Source organism: Nansenia antarctica (assembly GCF_963989245.1).
Source record: "Nansenia antarctica genome assembly, chromosome: 1".
Taxonomy (NCBI): domain Eukaryota; kingdom Metazoa; phylum Chordata; class Actinopteri; order Argentiniformes; family Microstomatidae; genus Nansenia; species Nansenia antarctica.
This window is the reverse complement of record NC_137674.1, coordinates 42957807-42967806: the sequence shown is the minus strand read 5'-3', so window position 1 is coordinate 42967806 and position 10000 is coordinate 42957807. Positions and strand designations below refer to the sequence as shown.

Here is a 10000-nt window from a genome sequence, read left to right as displayed (position 1 = left end):
AGTTATTTACCTTTTTTCTGCGTCTTCACTCCACTGCCTTCACAATTAAAATGTCCGTAGTTATAGCGACATTAAGCGTGTGTGTGTGTGTGTGTGTGCACATGCATGTGTGCAAGCATGCGTGTGTGTGTGTGCGCGCGCACACGTGTGTGTGTGGGTTGGTCAGTTAATGTTCTATTAGTGGTGAGGCTAGCTGCAGTCTTGAATAATGGGGAAGGTGAAGTCATTAGTAATTAATGTGCTCATACAGGGATCTGCAAAGGGCAGCCGGGTCAGCAGGCCCGATAGGACGCAACCCCCGACTTGACATTTGTGTGTGTGTGTGTGTGTGTGTGTGTGTGTGTGTGTGTGTGTGTGCGCGCTAATGTGAACCTGTGAAAAATCGCTGCCATCTCAAAGATTGCTATCAGGTTCACCAATGCTTTCCAATGCTCACACCCACATACATGGTGGCACACAGGGGACGAATGCAAAGATTGCCATTAGACACGCTCACGCGATCACACTCACACACATACACATCATATTTTGTCTCTGCAGCTGTGTGTATGTGTGTGTGTGGAGGCCATAGATTTACAACCTTTCCTTCTCTCCTCTTCCTTTTCTCCTATCTCCTCTTCCCTTTTTCCTCTCCTCCCTATCTCCTCTCTCCTCTTCCTTCTCTCCCATCCTTTCTCCTCCCCTTCGTCTCGTCTCAAAAGAAATTAATGCTAATAACAGACTTGGATGAAATCCTGAGAAAAGCTTTAACTCCATCCACACACACACACACACACACACACACACTCACACACACATACACACATTTTAAATGCTTTATTTATGTCCACATACATGTACAATTCTAAAGGACATAAATACTAACAGTGCATTTTGATATCATGGAAACAATCTGTTACAGTAATGCTGAGCCAACAACCAGTTCTGCCACACACAGGATGTTATTCACACCAGATGATAACAGTGGGTTGACAGATACAGTATCAATACAATAAGACAGACAGTATCCCGCTCATGGGTACAGGAAGCACCGCCTTCTCCATATTGAGCGGCTACCAATAACAGCGGATATTGAGCAATATTTTGCTAACTGTTTGGCCCTTCTCTTAGGAAGACCAGCCATATGAAGGCCTCTAACAACAGACTTATGGACATGGCCCAGGCTGCCTAATATAAAAACTAAAAGTTGACATCTGTAGCCCAGTTGTGATATGGCCTGCTCCAGCTGTTGGTATTTTAAGATTTTGGTTAAAAAGGCTTTCTCTAGGCTATGGTCAAAGGTGCAGCCAACTTCTAAAATAAGCACCTCTCTGTGGTTTTCGTTGACAATTACAACATCGGGGGTGTTTGCTGAAATATTAGAGAACACTCCTAAAGACTCTTCGTCACTACACAAACTGAACATGTGGGGCTTTACAGTGGAGTGCTTGTACAGCGTTGCGGCAGGCCTGAATATGGAAAAGACACCCTCTGAAATCAGATCCACAATTCGATCATGCCTACATATGTAGAGCCCTTTATAAGCATGACAACCATTTAAGATGTGGGGCATGGTTTCAGTTATCTGCTGGTGACTGTGATGTATGCAGTGTGGGCTATGACTGTCAGGAAGCCAGATGGAGAGGTTTAGCTTCGTTGGTAAGACCTGCAGCCTAGCTTTTAAAGTGAAGGTGACAATACACTCGTCAAGAGTTACACTTTTGAACACTGCGTGAGAGACAGAGTGATCAGCAGCAGGGAGACATGCCAGCTTCCCTTGCAATTTCAGTTCAGTCCAGTGCTGTCGTTGTCTTTGTCGTAGCGCCATCATAAGGTGTCCCCGGGTATTGACTTGGGGGAGAAGATGATCTGTCCCACAGATGTTAATGGTTGCCCTCACTGAGATGCTGGGGTCAGTGATGATCTCCTCAGAGACAGCCACCGCCACTGAGTTTGACCCCACCCACTCCAGGGCCACGTTGTTCCAGCCGCAGAGATCGTTGAGGTCAGGCCAGTCAGACCACACTCCGAATCCAGGGGAGTGAGTGTCCAACTTTCCACTGGCTTTCCTCTTAAATCCCAGGAAACTAGACTCTGATGGACGCGCCATGGGGACCTTGCGTCTCCGTAAGTCCAAGAACAGTGAGGCTCTAGCCATCTCCCTCACACACTGGTCGTCACTGTTCAGCATGTTCAGGAGATGGCTGAGTCTGGTGGCAAAATAAGTCCACTCAAAGTTAGGAACTCCGAGTCGGCCCTCCTGTTTGCTGTGGAATATGATGTCACGTGTGGTATGAGTGTTCAGTCCAGTCCATTTTCTAAACAAAAGTACGGTCTTATCGTTCATTTCACGTAGCGACTTGCGTGGAATGTGTACATTAGAAAACAGATGCTGAACCTTGACCAGGGCTATTTGTCTGACTGCTTCTAGTTTCATGATGAGTGGCAGGGGTGATGCATCTATCAAATCAAGCCTGGTGGAGTACTCAGAAATTATGTCTGCAACTTGATCTTTCCACTCTCCTGCCACGTTGAATTTATGACCCAGATATGTATATGTTTCATGCAATGAATAAGCTCTGAGTGGCTGGTTATTGATTTTGAATACAGGTGTGGTATCTGATTTAGATCGGTACCAACGGTTTCCCCCGCTCCGCCTTTCATAAAACACTGCACATTTGGAATATTTAACCTCTAATCCAGACCAGTCCAAAAAGGAGTCAGTTCTGGAGAGCATGGTGTTAATAACTTCCTCCTGCCTGGAGGCTATGACCACATCATCTAGATGATCATGATCATCTGGACAGGGTTAGGGGAAATGATATTTGGGGGAGCACAGTTACAAAGCCACTTTAACCAGTGATTTATGGCGAGTACAAAATTGACTGCACTCCATGGACAGCCTGTCTTGATACCAATTTGGAGAGGTATTGGATCTGTGAGCTGTTTACCACAGATTACCTGAATGAATGAACCGGAGTACACATCTTTAACAATGTCATAAAAAACCTTGGGTAGATGTATGTCTTTCAGAGCTCTTAACATGACATTATGTGCTAAAGTGCCGAATGCATCACGAAAATCAAGAAACACACACACACACACATGACAATGAAGAGATGGAGTTAGTTATTAGAAACGTCTAATTTATGACTTCGCCAAGACTAATGACATCACTGCTTAAAGCAGCCGATGACAGAGGGTCAGTATACTGTCGTATTCTGTGCAAGTACTGCAGTCTCACACAAACATTGTTCGTGTGTGTGTGTGTGTGTGTGTGTGTGTCAGAGGACTACGTCTACTGGGAATGTCCAAGGGAGAAGCAAAAAGGCTCAGCAAGTATTGCTCTGTCTCTGCGATTATTGGCAGCCGCCATATATGGCGGAGACGGTGTTACTTGTACCCGTGAGTCTTGTCCTGTTGTATGTGAAAGACATTGTCCATGTCTGTTTGTGAATGCATCCCATCTGTGCATTCAGTATTTGTGTCCCTGTATACTTGTCTCTATGTGGACATAAATAAATGATTAAAATGTGTGTGTGTGTGTGTGTGTGTGTGTGTGTGTGTGTGTGTGTGTGTGTGTGTGTGTGTGTGTGTGTGTGTGTGTGTGTGTGGAGGCCTTAGTCCTTCCCCTGTGCAGTGACACTAATGTCAGCCTGGGCTGTAGATTAGGGAGCTATGGAATGACACAGCCTGCCCTGGGCACAGCAGCCATTAACAATGGAGTGAGGGCACAGGAGTGAGAGAGAGAGAGTGTAATAGAGAGAGTGATTGGGAGAGAGACAGATTCAGAGGGAGAGATAGGCTCCTCTCTCTCTCTATCAGTCCAGACAGATTCCTCCAGTGCTGATGAGAATACTAATATTCTTCCCTCTATCCCTGTCCATACCAGTCACCCCCCCCCATTTACTTCTACTCCCCTTTTCTCTCTCCCTCCCTCCTTTCCTTTCCTTCATCCCCTCCCTCCATCAGAAGGACTCAGGCTGATGTGTTCATCACAGGCCTGTCCAGCTGTAGTGTGAATGGATTTGGGTTGATTAAGTGTGCGTGGGCATGTGCATGTGTATTTGTGTGTATGTGTGTGTGTGTGTGTCTGCGTGTGTCTGCGTGTGTGTCTGTGTGTGTCTGTGTGTATGTGTGTCTGTGTGCGTGTGTGTCTGTGTGTATGTGTGTGTCTGCGTGTGTGTGTGTCTGTGTGTATGTGTCTGTACGCGCATGTGTCTGGCTCATCAATTAGTGATGCTGGCGGAATTCAGTGAGAACATCTCCACACCCCCACATACACACCTCACACCTACACACCCCCACATACACACCTCACACCTACACACCCCCACATACAGACTTCACACCTACACACCCCCACATACACACCTACACTCCGCCGCGCCTGTTCAAACACACTCTGCCGAACAATCCAGACAATCTTGAGCAAGCATAAATGTCTGAGTACGTGGGACAAATAGCATTATGTAAGCTAATGCTAGGTTCTAAATGAAGGCGTCCGACAGTGTTGTGTGTTAGAGTGGCTGCTTTAGTTAACACTAATAGGTGTTGGGAGGCAACAATACATGACTTGTCCTCCTCTCCTCTCCTCTTCCCCTTTCCCTCTTTTCTTCTCTCCTCCCTTTTCTTCCACTCATCTCTCTCTTTCACCACTTAAACCCCTGCTTCTTTCTCCATCTCACCCTCTCTCTCTCCCTCTGTACACTTTACCCTGTGTTTCTCTCTACCCCCTCTTCTACCCCTCTCTACCCCTTTCTTCCCCTCTCTACCCCCTCTTCACCACCTCTTCTACCCCTTTCTACCCCTCTCTACCCCTTCCTTCCCCTTTCTACCCCTCTCTACCCCCTATTCTACCCCTCTCTACCCATTTCTACCCCTCCCTACCCCCTCTTCTACCCCCTCTTCTTCCCCTCTCTACCCCTTTTCTACCCCCTCTTCTACTCCTCTCTACCCCCTCTTCTACCCCCTTTCTACCCCTCTCTACCCCCTCTTCTTCCCCTTTCTACCCCTCTCTACCCCCTCTTCTTCCCCTCTCTACCCCCTCTTCTTCCCCTCTCTACCCCCTCTTCTTCCCCTCTCTACCCCCTCTTCTACTCCTCTCTACCCCCTCTTCTACTCCTCTCTACCCCCTCATCTCCCCTCTGCAATAAAAGGTCAGATCGATAACATCCAGCCCTGTTCCCTCCATTTGTTGTCCAGAGAGAGAGAGAGAGAGAGAGAGAGAGAGAGAGAGATTAGGGAGGTCTGTCCATACGGGGAAGGTCAATACATTGATTAATTCTCTACCTTCATCTGGAAGAGAACATATGGGTCTTATACACAATGCTACCACAACAAGCCAACCTTGGTGAATTTCCAGAAAGCTTCGGTCAATCCAGGCCCACTCCCCTCCTAGACCTTGATTTAACGAATTTCGTTCACACACAGAAGACTTACCTGCAAACATTGATTTTACAATTGTTACTCTCTTGCGGCTTTGCGGCTGGGTTGTCAGAATAAATTAATTATGACATAAGCTACAGAGCTTTTGGTAAACTGACCTCAGATCTGATGAGGGTCATGTTGACCGAACATTTTTATCTAGAATTGAAGAATACAATTGTATGTCATCATTTTCATTTGAATAAAAGTATCAAGCCATTGATGGTAAAACAAAGGTATGGCAGATAAGGTTAAAGGGGCAATATGGGATTGGTATATATTTTTTCTCTTTGCCTCTACCCATCATGAAATGCTTCTGGCAGGAAACCTTAGTGACAAATGACTTGTTTACTTGTATTCAGAGGTGGGAAATCCTTTTTCAAAGAGTGGAAGTACCTTCCCACCAACATGCACTAACCCAGCTGATTCTAATTAGCACAGGTAGGAGAACTCATTAATGGAAAAAGACGGTATAGTGCTTTACTTACTGTGTTTAATACTTTTTTCCTGTGTCATGCCACTTCATTGGGCATAGTTTTACTTATGGATTGGAATGTTACAATTTATTTAGCTGTGTAGTTTTATTGAGTTAATACCAATTTTTTGGACTAAAGTTCATGTGAATAGGTGCAATGGAAATATGTTGAATTAAAACATTGTTGATTTGTTGAATACTTCTTTCAATCTTTTTTTTTTTAAATGATATGATTATATATTACCATAATGAATATAACTTTAAAATGCCACATGAGCTTATTTCAACTGTCTTACCCCATCAGAACCCAACATTTAAGCTTGTTTTACATTTTACAATTTTTGAAAGTGATGTAATTATAAACAAACTGTATAACTTCAAAACATGATTAAAACTGGCACGTTGATCTTATGAATGGTCAGTCCCAGGCATCCAGCTCTGTCTATGAATTTGAGAATGGTTATATTATTAACTTTGCTCTCCTAACTATATATAACACATTTCCATGAAAAATGTTTTGGAGTAAGAAACATTTCCAGGTCTCATATGCAGGGCCCGGCCCTAGGACTTTTGTGGCCCTAAGCGAGATTTTTAATGTGCCCCCCCCCCCCCACACACACACACACGTTTTGTCACGGGGTTGGAGTTTTCGATTGATGGGCGTTTTTTCGATAGACGGGTGTTTAATTGACATGGGGGGGCATAACAAATTGGCATCAATCCACACACAATACCCAATAATGACAAAGTGAAAACTTAACTAAACTAAAGTTTTTAGAAATGTCTGCAACACAGAAATACTTCATGTGCATAAAATTAGCTAAAAATAGTGACAAAAATGTCATCAACAAATCACTCAGTAAGTTGAATTGAGTCTTGATGCAAGGATAATAGTTAATGTAATTTTGGAATCAATATCTTTGTTTTTATAAGGCCTCTGATTTGCATAGGAATCAATTAGGCTACACGCTGTGGAGATTAGGATGTCACTACCAACTCAGCAAATTTTATCATTTTTTCTTGATCCTGACAAACTCCTCAGTCCCTGCCAGTGACAAATATACCCATAAATTGATACAGCTACCACTATTCTTCACACAAGAGATGGTGCAGAAACTGGGAGCTTCAAATATTATTTTTTGGGCCACTTTAATATAGACCAATTTTGTCGAGTGACTGAGATGATGTTGTCCCATTTACTTTTTCCTCTCCACCATTCAACTGTATACATTTCTAATAATGACAACCTGATCCACATTGATTCCTATGCAAATCAGAGACCCTATAAAAACAAAGATATTGATTCCAAAATGACATTAACTATTATCCTTTCATTAAGATGGACTCAATGGACCATCCAACATCAGTCCTCCAAAAAAAAAAAAAAAACATTTATTTTTATTTTAGTGTGGCCCCCTCTAGTGGTTATGGCCCTAACCGCTTAGTCCGTTTATGCCTTGGGCCGGCCCTGCTCATATGGAACATATAGGGCCGGCAACTAGACACTAAGGGGGTAGGTAGTTGTATGTCAATCAGTAAAAATGCGATCAGGCGTGGTGAGTTGCAGGGAAGGGGGGGTGCGTAGTTACTGTGAATGAGAGTGGGGGAGCCTAGCTGGATAGTATCCTCCTCTATAAAGTCATAATGGACAGATAGAGAGAGACTATCAAAAATATGACATTTAAAAATGGCCACGCCAATCCAGTTTGTAACAGAATCCTTTTTTCACTGATGTCTGATGGTTTCTCGGGTGGTGGTCCCCAAGGGGTCTTTTACAAAGTAATTTAATAGCAATTAAAGGGAGTTAGCAAGCTAACTTTGCCAAAATCCAGAGTTGGAGCTAAAATTAGCTTGCTAACTCCCGTAGCTGGATTCCATAGTATACCCCTCAAGTAGTTAAAAGTGTGCTTATTCACTTTTTTTGGAAGGCACATTTGGCAAGCTTTCTGCCCGCCAAAGAAGACAACCACCAGAGGAACAATCAGAGTGAGTGAACAAAGGACTTTATTACAAGCTGTGACTTGGCGTAGACACGGTCTCCATTATAGAGGAGGATGCTATCCGGTAGGGAGAGCCATGATCCTTCACAACTGATAGGACTAAGCCAAACTAACATTAGCAATATCTGTCTACAACGGAGTGTGTTCTCCAGTGCTGTATAAGGTTTCTCTCCTGACACAGTATTATTTGTCATAGAGTAGCCCAGTATTTCTAGTATGTCAGGCCAGACGGAATTGGCAGATATCATCATACCTATAAAGCATGAAGAATAAAATACAAATGGTAGATGTATTTTATGTATGACCAAATCTGTCCCTTTGGACTCTCTTCTGTGTGTCTGTACAATGATTTTGTGATGATTGACAGATTCAAGCTATCCAACCAGGTGTATTGATTATTGGTTGAACACCTTCCCCTCCAGTTATCCAGCAGTGCCACCCTGGAGGGCAAAGGTCAGCTGAAGTTCACCTCTGGGAAGTGGAGCCCACACCACAACTGTACCCAGCTGGCCACCGCCAATGACACAGCCATCCGCGGCTGGGACCTCCGCAGCATGAGGTATGTTAGTTAACACTAACACAGAACACTTTGACCCCTGTGAGTAAAGAAAAATGTTATATCTTTGCACTCGATCAAATTTCAGGACCCTCCTTTCATGACTTTTCCGAGATATGTGCGTTCTACCACCCAGTATCCTTACATTTTCAAAATCACATCAGGCTTTTTTTTTCTTAATCGTTATGAATGAACCATGCTTACCATGAGGTGAGTTACATTAGGTGAGTTCATTATGTTTAACCAAGGTGTTTCTAAAGAATATAGGCCTAGATGTTAGTAGATGTTACAATGAGGCACTGGTATGTGTGCGTTTGTGCCTGTGTGTCTGTGTCTGTCTGTCTGTCTGTCTGTCGGTCATCTACAGTATGTCAGTCTCTCACTGAGTGTGAGTGTGTCTGTGTCTGTGTGGGTGCCACGTACCAAAAGGTCCTACTGACAGATGAAAGAAATATTATTATTGTGGAAAACTCATCCCAGATGAAGTAATCCCAGAACTCATCCCAGAATCGATAGGCTATGAGCACTCGGCTCTCATCCATACCCCAGTAGTACCACCGACGTGTGTGCGCGTGCGTGTGCGTGCACCAAACCCCAATACTGGAGCTTAACCGAAATCTCCGACTGACTGGTGGAAGAAAAATTGTGCAAAACTCATCCCAGATGAATCGATAGGCTATCAGCACTCGGCTCCCATCCATAAACATTATGTACCACCATCATATCCCTAAAGCCATATTTACAGATTTGAGCTCCTCTGTTGCTGTTGTAAATACCTCCTCTTGTATGTATGGAACATATATATTATTATACATTAACCCTTCAATGACTGATTAACATCATTTCACAGTTATCAGACCCCTGTGACTCAGTTGCTGCTAGCTCCGGCAGTGAGGTGTGAGATGTGGTACAGGGAGGGAGGGAGGCAAGGGGGGGAGGGAGGGAGACAAAGAGGGAGAGGGAGGGAGGGAGGCAAGGGGGGGAGGGAGGGAGGGAGGCAAGAAGGGAGGGGGAGGGTGGGAGAGGGGGGGAGGGAGAGAGAGAGACGGTTGATGGAGTGAGCTCAGGCTGTGTGTGGGCTCTGCCAGAGGAATAATAATCACCTCGCCATCGATCGCTCTGATAACGCCAAAGTGCCGGAGAGAGATTGAGTGAGAGGAGGGGTGGAGATGGAGGGATGGAGAGAGCTGGAATGAGAGAGAGAATGTGTAAAGGGAGGGAGAGAGAATATTTCTAAACCTATACGACAGATTGGAACCATGTTTTTCATCCAAACATGTTGTAGCACCCAGAGAATTTGGCAATGCTAGCATTCCAAATGTCCTGCATAGATAATATGGCATGATATTTGACCAGTTCATGCTAAATGATAAGAGTCCTTCAAGTCAAAAGTATTCCTCTTCATTACAAAAATTAGAGGGCTTAGATTATTGAAAAGGCCTGTATCATAGCGTGCCATGTCTGTATTTAGCTTGCATGTTGCACACTGGGAGGTCTAAGCAGGGGCACGGTGGAGTCAGGTAGCCAAGGACACAGAGGTGTGTGCGTGCGTGTGTGCATGCG

General features: G+C 44.4%; 1 protein-coding gene across 1 annotated transcript in view; it reads left to right on the top strand.

The window, feature by feature from the left end:
- Positions 1–10000, top strand: part of eipr1 (EARP complex and GARP complex interacting protein 1) — a 60400-nt gene that overhangs the window by 33247 nt on the left and 17153 nt on the right. The window contains exon 6 of the mRNA XM_080550588.1: positions 8304–8440. Coding sequence (XP_080406714.1) covers positions 8304–8440 — 137 coding nt within the window. The remainder of the gene's footprint in view (positions 1–8303; positions 8441–10000) is intronic.